The sequence below is a fragment of the Bombus fervidus genome, chromosome 9 (genome assembly GCF_041682495.2).
Source record: "Bombus fervidus isolate BK054 chromosome 9, iyBomFerv1, whole genome shotgun sequence".
Lineage (NCBI taxonomy): Eukaryota > Metazoa > Arthropoda > Insecta > Hymenoptera > Apidae > Bombus > Bombus fervidus.
The window spans coordinates 12,563,016-12,585,189 of record NC_091525.1 but is presented as its reverse complement, the minus strand read 5'-3'; the positions used below and the strand labels follow the sequence as shown (position 1 = coordinate 12,585,189).

The window sequence follows — 22,174 nt, the reverse complement described above, 5'->3', positions numbered from 1 at the left end:
GAGATTGTAGACTGATAATTTTTATAACCTATTATACATGAACTAAATTTTGTTGCATATGTAATATTCTTTTTCATGTATCATAAAATGCATAAAAATATATACAATCCATATTCGTATAAACAAAGTGTTAATAAGATAACAGATGCAATTAACAGAAAATTAATTTATTATTCTATTGTAATAAATATTATTTACAATATTAAACAATTTAAAATATAACTTCACAGTTATATGTGTATATATATATAATTTGTAAATAATTTTAATATTCTTTTAATTATGGCCTGGAGAAACTATTGAACAGACATTAGATTGAAAAGAAAACTTATACAATTAAAGAAAATATTCTGTTTTAATATCCATAAATATATATATATTCAACGATTTGTGTAAGTTGGAAGCATGTGCTGTTTGGTACTTAAGTTGTATCAGTCAATCAATATGCAGTTATACAATCTTTTAGGTGAATTTTTTAATATAAACATTGGAGTTCTTGGTAATAATAATTTAATATCTTCTGTTATTTGAAATTTATAATAGTTTCAATTTACCTAAATAATGAACTACGTCTTCTATAAAATTGTTCTTCGTGTATAATAGGAGTACCAGTTATGACATATATCATGTTATCAACTATTTCACCAATAAAAGTATAACAATATAAACAGCCAACTAAAATACCCCCAAGATGTCCTATAAATGAAGATTGTGGAACTAACAAATGAATTAAAATTAGTTCAACCCAAACAGCAATTTTACTGGAAACTCTAAATCCTCCAACATTCTGAATTCTATCATACTCTTCACACACTACAATTACTTTTAATGCAAATAAAATAGCAGAGAAACCAATAGCACATTGTGTATAATATCCATAATCCCCTGTTAACTGCATTAAAGCATAGCCTAATCCTGCATACATAGTACTGCATCCAAACGAAAGAATAGCTAATAGGATGACAAAATTTATTGTTCCATACATAGGTTCTAAATATGAACCTTTCAAAATCAAAGATACCATATTATAATACAAGTGCATATCTGAACCATGTTCAAAATTTGATATTAAAAAAGAATTCCAGTCACGGTATTTAAATACTTTTATCGCTGATATGCATACTTCCTCTGCATTCCATGGAACTTTTATCAAACCAACATATAGTAAAACCTGTAAAATGATTACTTTTTTGCATAAAATAATAACTACTTTGATTTATCAACTTCATTCATGTAAAGATTACATTATTATTTATTCACCTGTGCGATAATTGTAATTAAAGTAGCTGGTGGAATTTTATCAATACCATAGTTTAGAGCTTGCATACATAGCAAATAAATGCCGTATTGCAAACCCTGTTGTCTCCTTTGAATAGGTCTCATGACGTTGTATTAATTTACGAATGTGAAATGTTCTTTCGTTTATAACTTGTATCATAAAGTTTAAAACACTGTTGTTTTTAATATAGGTTATGTTTCACATAAATTACAACACATAAAAGCAAAATGGATAAAAATTTTACCGTATAAAATATTTCTACTGTATCACGTAACTTTTATGCTTCATAATTACCAATTATAATTTGTTGTTATTACTATAGTGCAACGATTTTATTAAAATCAAATACAGCACTTTGACAAACGTTTACTACGTTAGGCCGTCAAGAAATTTAGCTTATTCAGCATTATTCAGCACCAACTGGAAAAATTTATAAATTTCACGAATAAATAGATTGTGAATATAAGAGGTCAAATCAAAAAGCTTTCTTGTTTTTTCTAATTGTGAAAACTTTACTTCAGTTGCATGATCTTTATGATGAACTTTCTGGTTTTGAATTAGCAACAGCTCCTTGCAATCACTATTCTATCCCAAACTTCGTTGATGGAGAGGTTTCAATTCGAATCCAACGTGTAAAATATATCATTTACAGTGCCATAAGCATCGGCAATTTTCCAATTTATTTCTACTTGTATCTTGTATTACATTACATGCTTTCCTTTAACATGTTGTTTCACTTACGTATAAACTTACAATAGTATGCATGAATATGATGATTCAACCTTCCAAATTATATTATCAATATCCGTTTAAAATTACTTTTGGTGAAAAATTACGGAACATCAGCATACTTTTTTCAATTTTGTAAAATTTATTTAAAAGGCTTTTATTTATAAAATAAATATACAAATTACATGGAACTTTGCTATTAATTTCCGTGTATTAAGTTATAAAATCAATAAATAGCAAAAAATGCGTTTTCGCATATTACAAACCGCATAATATATATGCCTAACGCATACATACATATATATATAATATATATAAACACGTGAAACGTAATATATATCTATATGTGTGCGTGTATATAATATATATATATATATATATATATATAGCTGGTCAACCGCTTTTTTTACAAATTAGTATCTAAATAAGTACTAAGATAAGTATGGTTAATAAATAGGTTGTAAATAAGATTAATAAAGAATGGTTTAGAAGACTCAATCAGCTTGAAAAACCAGGGTTTGTGTGTTCTATGATGCATCTACGGCAATAACGTTTTACTGCTCGGTATCCAACCCATGTAACCCTCGGGCATTCGCCAATATTGAGCTGCCTCAATCCTCGTACGTAATACGCTAATGCTTCTAATCCAGCATCTGTGACACGCTCACAACCACATAAGGATAATTTTTTCAAATTTGGACATCCAGTAGAAAGGGCTTCAAGAGTTGCATCACCAATATCACATTTCCCTATATCAAGCGCTCTTAAACGCGGACATCCACGTGCCAAAGCTAACGTAGCACTATCACTAAGTGCTTCACAGCCACGGGCATTTAAATACCTCAATTTGTAACAGTGTCTAGCAACAACCAACAGACCAGCGTCTGACACCCGATCACATTTTCCCACTGAAAAGTAACGTAAAGATGGACCAAGACGTGCTGCCAATTCGCGTACTCCATAATCTGTGATTTTTACGCAATCAGAAACAGATAATTGACGCAAATTGCAACAATAGGAAGCAATCGCTATAAGACTGGCATCAGTTATACGCACACATCGTCGTAAATATAAACAAACAAGATGTGGCATGCGAGACAGTGTCAGTACCAAGCCAGAATCTTCCATACCATGACAATCACTGAGATCTAATGATTGTAACTGTAATGTTGTTATTCGACTACACGCTCTTGTAACGCTGACACATCCTGTTAAGTCCAATTCCTTTAGATGTATGCAATTATCTAAGATAGCTGTCACATTTGTGTCTGTAACGCGTCGGGAATGTCGTAAAACTAATGAAGTTAAACTTAAAAATGATAATTGGGCAAAAATCCCAGCTAAACCAACAGCACCTTCGAGCATCAGACGACGGATATAAGTGTGGCATCCTCGTCTGGTTAAGGCATTCAAAGCAGCTGTTGCATTTTGGGGATAACGTATTTCTACTTCTTTCCAAAGAGATGGATGCCATGCTATTTCCCAAAGACGCCTGCAAGTTTGAGCAACAGAGCACAGATCTCTGGTACCAAGCCAACTAAATATCTTCAATAATAAAGTATCATCCAGTTGACACAAATCCACGGCATAAATGCACTTCTGTTGTAATAGAATTTGTTGTCTAATTGGAACTGATATAACTGCTGATGAAGACGTAGAACGGCAAACATTGTTATCTAATGTATGATATCCTAGGTCAATTGCATCTGATGTTGGTCTGTACAGACCAACCTTTTGGGATGAATATGGAGTTTCTCTTTCAGAGCTGTCCTTTTCCCCAAAGGATGGAAGGAGAAGTGGACATGATCCATCCATTCCATGCTCTATTCTGAATTAAAAAAAATAAAAACGTATCTTTAAACTGTATAGAGATCAAAGAAGTTAATTAAAATTATATTATAATTTCTTTATGTTTTGTTATTTTAATATTATACTTGGATCTATATTCTATATATATTTTAATAATATTTACACTTCTAAATAAGACCAGAAAAAATACATTGTTAAAAAATAAAAATAAGTTTTAGAAATTAAAAAAAATAGCTTTATATATAGCGTTAGGACTTAAATTTCGCGGGTATATCGATAGCTAATTAATTAGATTATTAAGTAAATTAAACATCATAATTTAGGGCTGAGCAAATTTTAAAAAATATTTACTTACTATTGTGCGACAAATAGAAAAATTAGCAACAATACGTAACATTGCGGAACAATATCGATCTATTTGGCACTGCCTCCATTTTGATCTTATATTCCAATTCTTGAACCAGCTGGAGATCGTAGCTATTTCATATAATAAAATTACAACATATTAATATTTTTTGAAATATTAATTAATACCTGAACTTTAAAATTACTTAATTACATACTCAGAATTACAAATCGCGGCTAAAATGTTAATTTCAAAATATGCTTATTTATAAGGCCCCAATATTGTCGATAAATCCCCACTTTTTAAATAGACCTTCTTAGGGTGATTTTCATCAATCAATTTTATGATATTAAACATTTTTTTATACAGTACAAATTCAATATAAATTTTTATTATTTGCAGTTTATAATAATTTGTACTTTTCTTTACATTTCACTTCTTTTAAATAAATCACGATATAAAATAAAGTAAAAATGTACAAAATATGTACCATTGTAAATGTGAAATTGTACCATTAAGTTAATTTCTTATAATTGTATATGAAATGTATATTACAATTTTTATAAAATATGTATGCAATATAATTACAAAATTGTATTGAAAGAAAACATTACATAATTATCGCAGGTTTAATAGGTTTAATTTCGCAATTAAAGAATTTTGTAAATCCACCTTGAACATTTATAATTCTATACACGATTGTATATTATGTATACATCATACACGCCTTGTGCGACATGTGTACGATCATGCTTTAAATATAGTATGTAATTTTATTATACGTATAGATTACTTTCAACAGTTGTTTGTTATAAAGTTAATATTAATTTAATTATAACTATTTTATCAAAATGGCTAATACTTCAGCCAATGTAGTTATGTCAAAGACCGTAAAGAACAAAAGTAACTTCGAAGATGAAATCAAAAAAAGAAGTTTAGAAGATTAGCGAAAGATTAAAGAATTAGAAGGAGCAAGAAAAGTTACCAGCTGCTTTTTCTTCAGACTGATTTATTATTTATAAAAATGTAATGTATAAGAAATGAACAACGTAGATACTATGTTTTATATAGATTAACGTATTTAATGAAACGCAAACAAAATTGTTGTATTATTTTTTGCGAATTATAATTCATCAGGTTCTGGATAATTTAATAAATAAATTTTTATTGCAGTCTTCAGTTAGATTTTCTTAGATTAAACATAGCCTCGTTTAACAAACTTTATCTTTATGAATGTATTACCATATTCAAAGCTATATGTAATATATATGTACTTGATATTAGTTTCAAATTTGAATTCCTATGCGACAATAACCAGTTTTAAACATAATATGTGTTTAAACTCTATTTATCAATCTTTGAAGACATAATTTGGCATAATTTTGCATAATTTGTTACTACTAAAGCAAAAGCATTAAACAGATATGGGAAGATATTTGGAATGTGGAACTTATATATAACAAATTATGAACACAAAAAAAGATTTCAATATATAGAAATTAATTCTATCAATTAGTTTGATTTATTTAATTCTTTATTAAAATCGTCACAAAAAACATATTGATTTATATTATTAATTCAAAATGTAAAAAAAATGTATTTGACAAAACACACTCCAAATTATTGGAAGTAATAGAAAGTTTTTTAAATAGAATAATAACTAGAATAATTAGAACAATAAATAGAATAATAGAATAATAGAATAATAAATTAGAATAACATAAAAGTAATAAGAAATATGGGAAACAATAAGCTTATAGCTTATAGCTTATAGAAATAGCGGAAATATCCGCTAAAAATGGAGTATTTATAGGAAAATAAATATAAAGTTGGAAGAAATAATTTTCCAAATCCACTGAATCATTTGAACTCATTTGAATGTATTTGAAATATTTGTTTGTTCGTAATCCTTGGAAATTTTTGCTATATAAAAAATGAGTAAAGATAATGTAATATATTTGTTTTAAATAACAGTGCTAATTGCAGACTTTATCTACTGAATGACAAGAAGTTGTTTGTCCTAATAGTTCAGTAATACTTATTACATCTTGTCTTCAATTATATATATATATATACACACACACACACATATATATAGTTAATAATTTGTATTACACAATAAGTAGAAAGTTTATTCTGTAAATGCACGCGGGATTCAATAATTTAAATAAATGTATATACGACTTAAGCGACTTATATACAAATGTTTATTACAAATGTTTAATATTATAACTTTAAAAATGCAAAAAATCGTATAATGCACATAATATGCAAAAATATATAAATATCCAAAATAAAATACTCATAATATTTAGTAAATGAAATAAATCCTCATTTTTTTTAGTTCATAAAAATATGAACGAATAAAATTAAGGCTATATATCTGATAATTAAATTATACAAAATATCTAATTTAACATTAATTGTTCGATAGCTCAAAAAGAAGAAGAAAAAAAAACATTTTACTATGCAATAGAATTGCAATTGTTTTTTGGAAACAGAAATCGCTTGGCTATTTTATCTTTTAGCGGAAAAACTTTTTACCGGAAGCAAACTTTTAGGTGAGATGACTAAACGGAAGTTGGTGTCGCCACATGAACATGCTACACGAGGCATTAGAGTCGCGAATCTATAACATAAGTGACCAAGATATCTATATAGATATCGTATCTTTCTAGCACAGTGTGTACACGTTCATGCGTACACATACATTCGCATATGTACACACAGGTATATATATATATCTATATAGTCATACGTATATATATCACACCTAAGTGCTCTCTTGAACAAATTATGGCATTGTCTCTTATCAGGGGTAAGGGTCTACAATACGGAAATTCGCAGTTACGTTTCTTATCTTGCATTTCGACCATGAAGGTAATTATAATGTTATTTATTCCTTAATCGAATAGTATTCGTTGCTATTATTTTATTAGATAAGTGGTATATGTCTATTTTACGAAGAAATTGCCGAAACGAAGAATTTTCAGTTTGGTATTCAGCATCGTAGAAGGAGAAGTGGGAGAAATACTTGATTGAGATATACAAGTTATTAATAGTTTTATTGAAAAATGTATTATGAATTTTCTCCTTTCGCTTTTTTCTTTTCTTATCGAAAGAAAACTTTTCGAGAGGAGAACGAATAAATTTGTTTTGTGAGGCTATGATTCGATATATGTACTGTGTCGTATTCTAAAATTTCTATACTTCGATACTTAATTTCTGATATCTAAATTTCCAACAGAAAGGATTGGTGCTCGGTCTATACGAAGCAGAAGATGAAAACAACGTTTCATTGACTCCCACAGCGGCTAAATATGATGAACTAGTTAAAGGAAAACTGCAAAAACATATTTTGTTGTAAGTTAGAAATTTTATTAATGATCTATAACATATTTTGTACCGTAATCAGATCTTTTTGTATCACATATTTATGTAAAAATCTGTGTTAATATTCTTTTTACTAAACATATTTTTTTTTCATATAATATGTGAAACCAGATCATAGATGTGTGTCCATAATTCAGGTATAAGTACCGTATACCTAAGATTGAACCGTTTTCCTTCAAATCAAGCAAGTACTTTTATCAATTCATGATAAGTCAAATGTAAATAGTAAATGACATTGATATATGATAAGTGACTATACAAAGTATAGTTTTACATATTATTATTTCTATAGTTTTGTTTTGCATATCATATGGATTAACATTAATGAATATTAAATCTTTTATTCATAGTTCCAGCCTGAAACAATTGTCATAATGCTGCCTGAGCTTTTATATATAATATTCAGAATTGCTTTTCCTTTGTTCTTTTGAAAAGTTTACATAAAGTATTTTCTTTTAACAAAATTGAATTTAAATGAAATTTATGTCTTATGAGCTCACTGGCATTATTTTCATTGTTTCAGGAGAGACTAGACTGAGAGACGATATTGTACGCATGATATGAAGCAAAACTCGCTGCACAGAAGGAGTTACCAGACACATATTTTGTTATATAAAAAATTTTAACAGTATATTATTTGTAAAGTAATTATTTCTATAGATCGGTTATTAATCAAGTAAAATCATCTATTGGAAGAGCTCATACAAAACTTTAAAAAGTATGAGATTTAAAAAAGCAGATTAAAATTGCCAGATGTATCTGAAAATAATTAAATGTATTCTAAGAAATATTATTCAATTGAGGAAAAAGATGTCAGCTATCAATGATAGTAATTTGGGAAATGATATTCCTGGAAGCAGCGGAGGTATAGGTGAATGTAGTGGTAGAATGAGTAAACAGAATCACTCAGCAAATGTTCTTCATAGAATTAGTGGTACACTTGAAGATAAAAATAATGATTATCTATGTCCTATTTGTTTTGAAGTAATTGATGAAGCTCATATCACACGTTGTGGTCATACATTTTGTTATCGTTGTATAATCAAGTCTTTGGAAGCCAATGGCCGTTGTCCAAAGTGTAGCTATGCGTTAACTCAACATGATATTTTTCCAAACTTTCTATTACATGAATTGATATCAAAATATAAAACTAGAATTAAGGGTCTTGCTGAATTAGGATCTTCTTATGCAGCTGATGGTAGACACAGAGTAGTAAGTACAGATTTATCTATACCACCACATGATGGTTTAAGAGATATTATAGCTGCAGAAAGTGCTAATCTAACATTACCAGATGTAAATGTAATGCTAGAAGTACTAACACAAAGAAAACATTTACTGGAAGCAGAAACATGTACAGCACAAAATAAATTGCTACATGAATTTTTGAAGCATCTATTGCAGCAAAAAGAAGAACAAAAGAATCAGTTACAAAAAGAGATAGCATTGATTAAGAAGGATATGGAAGAAGTTGAGAATATTCTAAGAGATGTTCAAAATAAATGTCCTAAAGTAGAAGATTTGAAAAAATCCAGTGAAAATGATACTGCACAGGTATCAGCTATAAGAAAAGAAATGATTGGTCTTATAGATATAATTGATTCAAACATGGTAAAACCAAATGAAAAAGCAAGTGTTGTTGGAAGCGAAACATTTATTAATCCTACAGGAAGTAAAAAACAAAATGATTATGCAGTAGGATCTACTTTAGCTGTACGTAGAAAGAGGATGCATGCTCATTTTGATGATTTTGTTCAATGCTATTTCGATTCTCGTGCTAAGGAACTACTCCTTGGGCATAAATCTCACAGTCAAAGTGATTCATGGCAAGGTACTAGTTCAGGACTTGATGTTTTTAGAGAAAATCTTGTTAAATTCTCTAGATATAAAGCATTACGTCCATTAGCGACTTTGAATTATTCGTCGGATATTTTTAATAATTCCACTATTGTTTCAAGCATTGAATTCGATAAAGATAATGAATTTTTTGCTATAGCTGGAGTTACAAAACGTATAAAAGTATTTGATTATAGTGCTGTAATAAGAGACACTGTAGATATACATTACCCCTGTGTTGAAATGGTATCTAGCTCCAAAATATCATGTGTTTCATGGAATTCCTTTCATAAAGGAATGCTAGCATCATCTGATTATGAAGGAATTGTAACAGTATGGGATGCTGCAACTTGTCAGAGAACCAAAACATTTCAAGAACATGAAAAGAGATGTTGGTCTGTTGATTTTAATGATGTAGATACTAAACTTATAGCATCAGGGTCAGATGATGCTAGAGTGAAGTTATGGTCTTTGAACAATGATCATTCCGTGGCTTCTTTAGAAGCAAAAGCTAATGTGTGTTGTGTAAAATTTAACCCACGTAGTTCATGTCACTTGGCATTTGGATCTGCAGACCATTGTGTCCATTATTATGATTTACGTAATATGAAGGAAGCACTCTGCATTTTTAAAGGCCACCGTAAAGCTGTTTCATATGTTAAATTCATTAACAAAGAAGAAATAGTATCTGCAAGCACGGATTCGCAATTAAAAATGTGGAATATCAATAATCCACATTGTCTACGTTCATTCGTCGGACATGTAAACGAGAAGAATTTTATAGGTCTTACTACCGACGGTGATTATGTAGCATGTGGGTCAGAAAATAATGCACTTTATGTGTACTACAAAGGACTTTCCAAACAATTGTTCTCATATAAATTTGATGCTGTTCGAAGTATATTAGAAATACAAGAAAGAAGAGAAGAAGATCTGAATGAATTTGTGTCTGCAGTTTGCTGGAAACAAATGTCCAATGTTGTGGTAGCTGCAAATTCTCAAGGGACTATTAAAATATTAGAATTAATTTAAAATTAGTTATGAGTTCTATAATCTTTAGCAGATATATATATATATATATTTTGAAATTTATTCGATTAAGTGCTTAGACACAAATAACAACGAGAAGTGGAAATTTATTTTAAATGTTATAGTAATTTGTTGTAAGCAAAATTGAGAAAACTTCTACATATAGAAATTGTTAGAGACTGATTTATTTGAGAAAGTAATACTCTGAATATCAAGCAGCACAAATACTTTTCTCTCATATTTTTATTAAACATATGGGTACTGTTACTTGTATTACACTTATTTAATTGTTTTGCAGTTTAGATATATTTTAACAATAGACTGAATTTTAATAATAAATAGTTCATATAAATATATTAATGATATACGCGTGCATCTAATAATTTTTATTATAGAAAATGGCCTTCTAAAACATTATATAATTTAGTTATATTTTATATATCCTTAAATTAATGTATTTGCACAGTAATTATTAGCACAATTTTAGTGTAATAAAACATTTTTATTAGGTGAATTTCATTACCATTATATTATTATTAACCGTATTTTTTCACTTTTTGTTTTTGGCCATAATTAATCTTATATAGTAATAATATTTGTTTATAATTAAATCTTATAAGTTGTCTAATATTTAATATAGATTTTTTAGTTTAATAAATATGATTTATAAATGTTAAATAAAATATAAAATTTCATTATTCTAAACATTTTACGATGTGGAAAATATTTTTGTGACTTGTAATGATATGTAAAAAGGAAAAATATTTTAAATTGCTTATAATAATCGTCTTATAAGAATGTAATTTTGATCACATGCAGTGTTTCTTATAATAAATCTTGCCAAAGTAGCCTAATAGATTATTAAATTCAGAACAGTAGAAATGTATAAGTTGATATCACAAACAATGTTAATAATATCTGTTCAATTCAATTTAATGTGTGCCAAGAACATCACATCAGTAAGGAAGTAGTAAATGTGCTTGAATTGCATTAAGTTCCTACTATCAGTGTTACAATCACTGTTTTTATATATTAGTATCAGAGCTAAGGAAAGACAGAATTTATGATGAAAAGTAGTAGATTGTTAATATTTTTTAATTATAAAGGCATGTTCATTATTTTAGAAATAAATAAATTATACATAGTTACAATTAATGATAACTTCCGCGAAAAATAATACCAATTATTTAATGTAATAATTCTATTGAAGAAAGAAGAAAAATTTATTTTCTATTAAATGTTATTTTACTTAGCTCTGAATAGTATGTTTTAAGTATAAGATGGCTCATATTTCTAAATATCAATGTGTCAATTTTTAATAGTTTCTTTACAATTTACATAATAATATTTAAGCAAACAATGTTACAAATATGAAACCCCATGGAAAATCTACATATTTAAATCTGTATATATACATAAATGAAGAATCAAATTTTGGTAATAAGAACATAGTGCTACACTGTACTGCATTATATTCGAAGATAATTCTTTATTGTTATAAATTCTTATTAATATCAAAATACATTGGAAATGATTGTCATGCCTACCATTAATGTATTATGAGTGCAAATCAATTGTCTCCACTATAGATCAGAGAATATAGTTGTGAGTTAATACATAGTTATAATATCGTGAAAAATAATTGTAATTTTAATCTAATTAATAATTAGAACGATTGTTAGAGGCATTAGAATAATTTTAAAGGACTATGTTCTAGGATATATATATATATATACACACACATGTATATATATGTATATATATATGTAAAGAATAGTATATTTTCAGATTGTATTTTAAAATTGCAGATGCTCTAGCATGTGCTAATAGATGTCCAAGATGCCTAGAATTATTGTAAGAAATAAATTCATGAACTTGTGTCTCAGTATGTCCTTCAAAAATTTTTTAAATTTCATATATACATTCCCCCTCTTGTCTTAATAATATACATTTTATTGGATAAATGATTTTAAATAATATTTCAATACTTGTACCACTTCAGAGCAGGTCCAAAAATTCCCAAAGGTCACGCTAGAATATTTTGGGGTTTGGATGAGAAGGATTACGTTGGAATTGCAGTTGTTGGTCTTGGAAAAAAGAATCTTGGCATTAATCAGCTTGAAGAAATACATGAGGGAAAAGAAAACATACGTATAGCTGCAGCAGGTAAATATTCTTTATATAAAAATCAATGTGTTTACATACAGTGATAGGAACATCCTTTTCATTATACTTTAATAATAATGTTATAATGCTATATTAGCTGGATGTCGTGCATTGGATGCAGTTGAAATAAAAGACATACATCTAGAAACATTAGGAGATGCTGAGGCTGCAGCAGAAGGAGCTACATTATCAACATGGTTCTATCAAGGCTCAAAAAATAAAGAAAAACAGAAAATTCTTCCGAAAGTTTCGTTATATGGTCAAGAAGGAGAGTAAGTAATACATTCTTTCATTTTTTTTTCTTTGTATATTTATTTTTATGGTAGTGTAAAGAAAATTATTTTTTCAAGGGAACAGTGGCGTATTGGGAGTATTAAAGCTCAGGCTCAAAATTGGGCACGCCATTTAGCAGATACACCAGCCAATTTAATGACACCTACAATATTTTCGGAAGAAGTACAGACAGTTCTCACTAAATTAGGAATTACTGTAAAAGTTCATAATAAAGAATGGGCAGAAGAGAAAAAGATGGGTTCTTTCCTTAGTGTATCTCATGGTAGTTGTGAGCCACCGAAGTTCGTTGAGATCTATTACAAAGGTGGTAGTAGTGGCGGTCATCAACCAATTGCGTTCGTTGGAAAAGGTGTTACTTTCGATGCTGGCGGTATCAGTCTTAAGGTAAAGTAATTGTAAATTAATACATTTAGTGTAAATAACATTATATAACTTTAGCCTCCAGCTGATATGGACGAAATGCGTGCTGATATGACTGGTGCTGCATGTGTAGTAGCTGCTATTCGAGCTGCTGCAGAACTTAAATTAAAATTGAATCTTATTGGTTTGATACCACTTACTGAAAATTTGCCATCTGGAACTGCAACTAAACCAGGAGATGTTGTAGTTGCAATGAATGGGAAGAGTATTATCGTAGATAACACCGATGCGGAAGGCAGACTTATTCTTGCGGATGCACTTTGTTATGCTCAAGAATTTAATCCAAGGTAACTGTTGCATCAATTAGGAAATATGTAACAATTGATACAGTAGTATAGATATTTTTATTAAGTACTTTTCATGTACAGTTTTATCTTGGATCTTGCAACACTAACTGGTGCGATGAGAATTGCTTTAGGAGGAGCAGCAACTGGAGTTTTCACAAACAATAGTTCACTGTTTGAAAAACTAAGAAATGCAGGCACTCTTACTGGTGATAGAGTATGGAGATTTCCACTTTGGCAGCATTTCACAGATGAAATGACAAGTAAGAAAATAATTCAATTAATAAATATTTTTAACTTCGAAGAGTAATATATCGAATATTATGGTATCAATTGCAGAAAAAGTTAAATCAGCTGATATAAGAAATGTTGCGAGAACGAAAGGTGGTGGTTCATGTACAGCTGCTGCTTTCCTACATGAATTCATCTCGAACAATACACCATGGATGCATTTGGATATTGCAGGAGTAATGGGCCCTGGACCTGACAAGTTACCATATGTACCAGCTGGAATGGCAGGTCGTCCGACCCGCACGCTGATCCAGTTTTTGCAGGCATTGTGTTAAAATTTACAACTATTTTAAGTTGTATGATGCAAGTTTATCTATTTTTATATATACGTATACATATATGTATACACGCATGTATATATATGTATATATAACTTTGTTCTATATATACATACACATATACACAATATTATATATATATACATATATTTTATCCACGCTTACCTCCCGTTTGACATTCTGACATTTATACAAAATGACTAAAGTCGATACAACGAATTAAGTACATGCATCGGAATGTACAGAGTTATCCACTTATCCTGGAACCCGCGCTCGTGAGAACATATCAGAATAGTAACAGTGTAACATATACGTTTATTACTACAGTTAAATATGGCTCGTAATCTATAAACTGTTGCTAGAAGTACTTTAAATTTGACATTACAATAAAGACCGTCGCTGAGAAAGCAAGTGTCGCGATTTTGTCTGACAATTTCATGTTTCTATGTGCCCCCGAAACTTCGAAGCAAGCAAGCGTATTCACTTCTGTCCTACATGTAATCAACCGTTCTTTGCTTACCTGAAATTTAACTAAAATGTAATTTTTTTACTTACAATTGTATTCATCTGCCATCAGATTCATCTAACATAAACAACTTCCAATTCAGGCATTGCTGCGAGGGTTTAATTAATTTCTGTTTTTTTTAAATACTCAGTCTAAATATAAATTCCATAAGATGTTTTTTTGTATCTCAATCACTCACTTTATTCTTATATTCGACAGCAGAACAATTAAAAATCAGACAGCAATCGTCTTCTCCTTATTGCAACGCAAAATTTGAAGTCCTTCGGCGATTACCAAACCGCATTGTCTCTCGCCTAATTATACTTCTAGCAACAGCTCATAGGTGGCGAACGACATTTGATTGTAATAGTAAATGTAAATATATAATATTGCCATTCTCATATGTTCTCGCGAACGCGGTTTCCAACTTAAGTGAATAACGTTGTATAAGAAAATCGAATCACATGCCATTTATAAAATTCGTAGTCATTGTATTTGTGTACAGAATTATATCTTTACAGTACAGCAATACCTAGTACAAATATGGTGAATCTTCTTTTGTACAGCTCGCTTTATTCACATTATATAAGGTGTGTTACATTTACTGAAACAATTAAAGACAGTGTCAGTGACTACCAATAATCACAAAGGAATAGGAAAGATTTAACAATATCAAAAAGGTCTGATTGTACGACGTCGTATAGAATAGAATACAATATACTAAATTTGTACAAAGTATAGCTTAATATAATAGAGATATATCTATGGGAGGTATATTAAATTTTGGGCAATTTATACTTTATTTGTGTTGCATTTAAAATACATAATTTTGATCAATATCGTGTAAACTATTACACGTAATTTGTAAGGGTGTTAATAACTATTTGAACTTAATATAATAAAATACAATATGACTTATTGTATGAAAAGTCGTACTTCTAATTTTATGTACATGTAAAATTTATGTTAACGCTTTGACCATTGCAATTTTCTTATGTACAGTTTCTGCTGCTCATCCCCTTGAACAGTTTAAAAGGACATATGTACTGATTATTTTATTTCATGAATACACCATATGTTCTTTATGTAATTTTCCAGTTATTATTACATAAAGAGAAAATATAAAATACCAAAGCAAAAAGTCAGCAATTTACAGAATGAACACAAAATATTTTTCCAGAAATAACTGAATGGTATTATATGTTCATTATTTATACTGATATACGATTTAATAAAACTGGCATTATTTAATTATCATTTTTTAATTAAAATCCTGTTTTCTTTTTAAATAATTAATTAAGATGCATCACGCATATTTTTTAATGTACATATTTATATAACCATATTATAAAATTGCGTACTAAACATTAACTTAACAATGCGCTCCTCCCTTTTACTAAAGATAGTATAAACCTATACGATCGAAAACAATTTTCTGCGACCGCAATAATTTTAGTTATAGGAACGATATCTTACAATAACAAATTAATTTGTTGTAAATATATTCATGTACAAGATGGTGGAGGCTGCTGCTGTGGAGAGGGAAGGGGCGCTGCCGCAGCAGCTGCAACTGCGGCAGCAGCAGCATACGACGACGGGTCCGAAGTATCGAGAAGTGGTGGTGGCGGAGGTAAACTGCCTCCTCCGCCTCGTCCTCTTCCTCGGCCTTTTCCTCGACCCCGACCCCGGCCCCTCCCCCTTCCGCGTCAACTCCGCCTTTCGGGCATTCCTATATTGCTCGTTGTCTTTTCCAGGAAAGCGAGAGGACCCTGGAGAGCACTACTTCCTACACCTGCGACGGGAAATCCACCCCGTGTACCAGTCACACTTACTCCTCCTTGTGTCATGAACATTCCTTGTTGTCCAACTGACACCCCAACTCCTTGAAGACCCGATGTGGGAGGTGCACCAGACCCTTGTTGTACCTGCAATTTTACGTCACATATATATTCTATCATTATATTCTTATCAATATACATTTGATATAAACAATTTTTTGAACATAAATTTTATTGTATCATAGAAAATGATGCTAAATAAAAACTAAGCATTTAGGAGGATCAAAGATAGCAGTGAAATGATTAAAAGATGAAAATCTTAGAAATGCTGTACACAAATGAAACACACATGCAATATACTTGAATATGTAAGTCTATAGTGAAATTAAGAGTTCCGATCCTTACAAGCCAGTAGGATGTATTAGGAACAGTAATTAGGGAAATGAAAGAAAGCACAATGTTTTTTGCCATGAATAGAGATTTATTCTGCAAACATCTACTTGCATGTAAAAACATAAGTAAAATGGCATAATCTTTTTTCGCTTTTATGAATAGCTGCAATATTTTAATTCAATACTATGTCTAAACATTATATTAAAAAAGTACATGTCAATTCATAAAATTTTTAAGAATAAATAAAATAAATTTTTTGACATGTAATTTTCATAATTTACTATAAATTAAGTTTTATATGTCTTTCCTTGGTAGCTCTTACATTGATGCAAAATACATGCATACATGTTTACATGCAGAAGATATTCATTGTATTATAAACAAGGAAATTCACAAATATTGAAAAATATGTCAAATTTATAACAATTTTCAATATGTGACATAAATAATTATACTATGTTATATGAAAGAAAATTTATAAACAGATGTGTACATATTTGTGGGGTATATAGTTTAATTTTGAATAATTATGAAATGATATACTTTTGAAGTATCACTACCTGTTCCTAATATGTTTGAAGGTAGTAGGGATTATTAGGTGTGCTATTAATGTTAAGCAAAAGTAATATGCTTATTTTTCTTTTATTATTGCCATTATCAGATTTATTATATCAGTTTTTGGCTAAATATTTGTACACATTTTAATAGCAATTATTTTGGCACCATTTTACAACATATTTATGTAAGTGTATCTATTTAATACTTTCCTTTCTTATAAATGAAATTTATGTTTTTATAATTTTATATCGCAGCTACTAAAAGCACTTCAAGTTTTTAGTTCTTACATATTACATTTCTGTCGATAGGAATTATATAAGGCACTGATTATATGCAACACTGATACACGTTGCCTTTGTGCAATAGGACTGAATGTTTTGTGTCCTGAATAGCCGTTACTTCAAAAAAAAAAGGAGCAAAAATAGTTTCTAAAATTCTGATAAGTATTTCAATCACAAAAAGATTACTTCATAATTTAATCTATTTATATACATTTTATCATTCACACACACATGCATACACACAGATACATACAATCATCCAACATTAATATTCATTCAGTTTTAAATTGTAACAAATAATATAGAAATCTAGTAATAATAAATATACCATTTTGAAATGAGAACATTACGGTGAGTATAAATAAGCTTGTGATATACGTGTATGTGTAACTTCAATACTTTGTATAAACAAATTCAATAATTTACAGTATTGATAATGTTTGAATTCTTTTTACAACTAAAGTGAGATAGATCTTAAAGACTGATGATTTAAAATGTAACTTCTAACTATAACTGCTACAGCAAAAGTAGCTTTCTGTAAATATACAATTTTCGCTGCCGCACATTTTTTTTTTTAAATTGCATGTGATATTTTAAAAAAAATTTTTCAACGCTAATTTTAGACAGCTGCCTGAATACAGGAGTTTCAGCTTTGCTCGTAACGGTATTACTTAAATACCTGTTGCTGATGAAGTTGTTGCTGTTGCATTTGATGTTGTTGTAGATGTTGCAACTGTTGTTGTTGCTGTTGGAGTTGCTGCTGATGTTGTAATATTTGCTGTTGTTGTTGCATCGTTGCATTTCCACCTCCATTGGCACTTTGTTGGTTCTGTCCAGTTTGAGTACCATTTGGTAAACCTAAAGTACGTTAAAATTATTTACTATATTATCATTCCTTAACATTTTTTTATGATTCTTACCATTAGGTGCTGGACCTTGAGCTGGAGACTTTGCCCAGCCTTGTAGATCTGCTAATAAATTCTGCCATACTGTAATTTTGTCATAATGCCTTTTTATGAGATCTTCTTTACGTGCTAATTCTACTCTAAGATCATTGATATCTTCTTTTATTACTAATTCTGGTTTCAATGCAGACAATAAAAATCGTTTCTGCAGAAAGAAAGCTTCCATCTGTCTTGCCAGATCTATAAATCTTAGCGTGACCTGTTCAACTTCACTACGTGCTTCTTCTTTATCCACAGTCAAACCACCTGACACTCCAATTCCATTGTTTCCTAACCCTTCGTCTTTCGTTATTAATATACTCAAACATTGCTGCAAAGTGTATTTTATATTAAAACAAAACGAATGAAAAAAAAACATCTGTAATTTTGCCAAAATATCGTTTTAAAAAATTGTATTAAAAGATATTACTTATATCATACCTGAAATGCTTCCTCAAATTCGTCGATGAGATTACCGTTACCGTTAGTGGGTGTCGCCATTATACTCGTAGTACTTATATATAAATATAATTTATTGTCAATTATAATTAATTAATTTTTAGGGTACGTCCATTATAAATATTTGAAATATGTACAATTAAGTCCACGATAGATATGCACATGTGTCAAGCAAATAAATATAATAATAGAACTCCATAATTAAATAAAATTTCACGCACAACTGTTAATAAATATTACATTCGGCACAGAAAGTTCTTGATAATTTTTTCAATTTTAAATCGAAATAGTGAGAGTAGCGAAACATGTTACTAAATTTGTCGATCACTCATCTTATGCACTTGTTTACCATGTATTTACATCTACCACGTTAGTCAAAGCAAGTTAAAGTAACATTTCAAGTACGCGATAATCGATATATCTCGATTTTGATCATCAGTAATTTCATTACATATTACATTTTTTACTTTTTTATAAGTATTTTATTAGTTATCGATGATTAGCTATATTTATCAATAAATTTACATCAGTTATGCATAAATTTAGTTGAAAAATACAAGTTATAAAAATCTATTTTACGTATATATAAATGATATTACACAAACATAAATTTATGAATGACTTTCATTTTTTAATTAATATAAAATTTTATGTTTAACAGCTTTTGTTAAATATGAAATTTTGGTGATTACACATTGTATTATTAAAAAATAATTATCACTATTATTATTATTTACATGTGTGTAGTAGTTATACATTATATTAGATATCAATATTTTACAACAAATTGTTATAAAAAATTGTATATGGTAAACTTTAGAAACGTATTAAGTCAGATTCTTCAAACTCTATTAAATCTGGCATATCAGGTTCTGGAGGTCTTTTGTACCATGGGTCTTCCAATTCCCACAAGTCAGGATGTAAATGTTCTCTACCTGGTGGTGGCCCACATTGTGGGCAAGGTGGATAAGTTTGAACATCAAAGAATTTTTCTAATTGTTCTGGTTCAAAGGGTTCATATTGATAAGGTTTTTGTTGTCTAGGAATAGGAGAAATTTGAGCTTTCATTCTAGATGGACGAGGCATAGCCATGCCACTTTCATCTTCTTCCCAAGAGATATCTCTCTCTTGGTAAATTTCTTCTTCAAAAGGAACATCTAAATCTAATTCATCTGACATATGTTCTGCTGCTGCTATTCTTTCAAATTCTTCTTCCATTCTTTTAGCTGCTTCTCTTGCTTCCATGTCAGCTTTAAATTTTTGCATATATTCACGTGCAGCAATAATATCTGGGTGATCGATAGTATATTCAATGTCCTCTAACTCAGGGACTCTATAGAAATACCATTATTAGATGTAATAGCTATAAGAATTTTATTTAACTGTGCTCTATTTAACATATTACCGCATAATCCTTTTTTGTGGAGTAGGTTGATGTGGAGGGGATATACGAGCAGAATCAAGAACAGTGGTGGGACGACTTTCATCTTCAAGATGAAGAGCATTTCCACCAACATTTGCAACTGCAATAACAAAATCTCTTCTAGCTTGTTGTAATTCTGTTAATCTATTTTGTACCGCTGCAGATTCAGCAGCATCTTGCTCATCAAGAGTTTCACTATCAATGATGAAATATGTCATGTTATCATTACCAAAGGGAAAAGAATTTTATGAAATCACCTGATCACTTGAATCGAACGATTAGCCACTTGTGAGACTATTTTTGATTCAGGATCCACAGGTGGTTGTGATATATTAACAATGGTAGTACGATCTTCGCTCACTATTCCAGGAGGTATCACAATATTACTAATTATTCCTTCACCAATTGGATCAGCCTGAATTATATCAGCATTCATCATTTTAGCTAATTCAGTAGTTTTTCTAGATAGAGCTTTTGCAGGTAATCTTGGTGTCTTTGGAGTTTTTATGGGAGAAGGTAAACGACTGGCTACAGTTTCAAATTCTCTTCTAGGTGGTGAGACTCCTCTTCGAGGAGTTGTAGCTGGTGTTCTGTGCGGAGTCTTTCTACCTGGTGTTCTTTCCCTGCCCATCCTAATTTGAAGTAATTTTATACATAGTAATTTTATACATTAAATATATGGTAATGGAAATTGCAGAATTAGTTAATTTATTTTTTGTTATATTATTTAATATTTTGTGAAATATTTTATGAAATAAATATGATATGAGAAACATAATTCAAATTAAAGAGAGAGGAACTTGTTATCCATCATGTTGTTTGTTACAATCAAATTTAACTATCATCGCGACCTGGCATCACCTCCTATTGGTGCAGGTGTCCTTTTAGGTGTTCGAATTGATGTAACTGATTCTTGCTTACGTTCATATTCTTCTTTAAATTTCTCAGCATGTTTTACTCTAGCTAGCATTGCTTTAGTCATTCCTGGTTTAGTGAAGTCTACTTTTTTTGGCTCAGGTCTAACCATCCTCCTGCGTACTTTGAATGAGTCTCTTTGGTGTCTGGATGCTGCATCTTCCCTTAGTTCGATATCTCTTACAAGTGATGCAGTTTTGGCCTGACGAAGTTGTTCAGTTCTTGTTAACTGAGGCCGTCGAATCATTTTCTCCTTTATAAATTAAAAGTAAAAAATATTAAATATTAATATTAATATCACATAACTACTTTTTGTACAACAAAAAACACAGAAAAATATTTCCGTTAGAATACTCTATATGCAATAACCTGTTGAATAATTTATTTCCTTCTGTTAATAAATATTACTTTGATTGATATTTTAAAAAGAGCCTTTTTACATCTTCATACTACCAAGTGTTTTGTAAGACTTGTAATCATGATTCATTACGATGCGATTAAAAATTGTCACATATTTAATGTCGATTAATTTAATTGTTTATTAATTACTAAAATTTTTACTATTAATTGGTCGGGACGTCATATAATTTGGCAGGTAGGATAAAAGTTCGTAATAAGAATTGCTTTTGTTTTTCATAGGATATACCTGTTGTCTAAAAAACTAAAACTTTTACAAAATACAAAATAATACATATTCATCTGTGATAATACATAGGAAATAAAAGATAAACTTATCGGAATATGAAGGAAAAGAAAGAATTGAA

General features: G+C 29.7%; 6 protein-coding genes across 7 annotated transcripts; 2 read left to right on the top strand and 4 right to left on the bottom strand.

The window, feature by feature from the left end:
* Positions 1–487: 487 nt before the first annotated feature.
* On the bottom strand, positions 488–2,008 carry LOC139991244 (rhomboid-related protein 4). The gene is made up of 3 exons (XM_072011215.1): positions 1,574–2,008; positions 1,261–1,451; positions 488–1,171 (listed from the first exon to the last, which is right to left on the bottom strand). Exons 2-3 carry the CDS (start codon positions 1,381–1,383, stop codon positions 551–553), a joined length of 744 nt encoding a protein of 247 aa, XP_071867316.1. The 5' UTR covers positions 1,384–1,451; positions 1,574–2,008; the 3' UTR covers positions 488–550.
* A 119-nt stretch (positions 2,009–2,127) lies between these two features.
* Fbxl7 (F-box and leucine-rich repeat protein 7) lies at positions 2,128–4,473 on the bottom strand. Of its 2 annotated transcripts, XM_072011212.1 has the most exons (4): positions 4,381–4,473; positions 4,173–4,294; positions 3,364–3,836; positions 2,128–3,276 (listed from the first exon to the last, which is right to left on the bottom strand). In XM_072011212.1, the coding sequence occupies exons 3-4, from the start codon at positions 3,821–3,823 to the stop codon at positions 2,507–2,509; spliced, it is 1,230 nt and encodes a 409-aa protein (XP_071867313.1). In that variant the 5' UTR covers positions 3,824–3,836; positions 4,173–4,294; positions 4,381–4,473; the 3' UTR covers positions 2,128–2,506. The 2 variants fall into 2 exon arrangements, with proteins under 2 accessions (XP_071867313.1, XP_071867312.1); XM_072011211.1 differs by having other exon boundaries at positions 2,128–3,836; positions 4,381–4,472.
* Positions 4,474–6,883: 2,410 nt separating this feature from the next.
* On the top strand, positions 6,884–15,910 carry LOC139990879 (cytosol aminopeptidase). The gene is made up of 8 exons (XM_072010456.1): positions 6,884–7,043; positions 7,411–7,526; positions 12,424–12,587; positions 12,685–12,859; positions 12,938–13,265; positions 13,320–13,588; positions 13,670–13,848; positions 13,925–15,910. The coding sequence occupies exons 1-8, from the start codon at positions 6,960–6,962 to the stop codon at positions 14,149–14,151; spliced, it is 1,542 nt and encodes a 513-aa protein (XP_071866557.1). The 5' UTR covers positions 6,884–6,959; the 3' UTR covers positions 14,152–15,910.
* Positions 7,668–12,525, top strand: LOC139990877 (E3 ubiquitin-protein ligase COP1-like). Its single transcript, XM_072010452.1, has 2 exons — positions 7,668–7,740; positions 8,080–12,525. The coding sequence occupies exon 2, from the start codon at positions 8,310–8,312 to the stop codon at positions 10,422–10,424; it is 2,115 nt and encodes a 704-aa protein (XP_071866553.1). The 5' UTR covers positions 7,668–7,740; positions 8,080–8,309; the 3' UTR covers positions 10,425–12,525.
* Positions 15,130–19,459, bottom strand: Med28 (mediator complex subunit 28). The gene is made up of 4 exons (XM_072010467.1): positions 19,055–19,459; positions 18,590–18,944; positions 18,349–18,527; positions 15,130–16,584 (listed from the first exon to the last, which is right to left on the bottom strand). The coding sequence occupies exons 1-4, from the start codon at positions 19,112–19,114 to the stop codon at positions 16,366–16,368; spliced, it is 813 nt and encodes a 270-aa protein (XP_071866568.1). The 5' UTR covers positions 19,115–19,459; the 3' UTR covers positions 15,130–16,365.
* A 300-nt stretch (positions 19,460–19,759) lies between these two features.
* LOC139991110 (uncharacterized) lies at positions 19,760–21,672 on the bottom strand. The gene is made up of 4 exons (XM_072010923.1): positions 21,343–21,672; positions 20,753–21,165; positions 20,478–20,690; positions 19,760–20,405 (listed from the first exon to the last, which is right to left on the bottom strand). The coding sequence occupies exons 1-4, from the start codon at positions 21,655–21,657 to the stop codon at positions 19,889–19,891; spliced, it is 1,458 nt and encodes a 485-aa protein (XP_071867024.1). The 5' UTR covers positions 21,658–21,672; the 3' UTR covers positions 19,760–19,888.
* Positions 21,673–22,174: the final 502 nt, after the last annotated feature.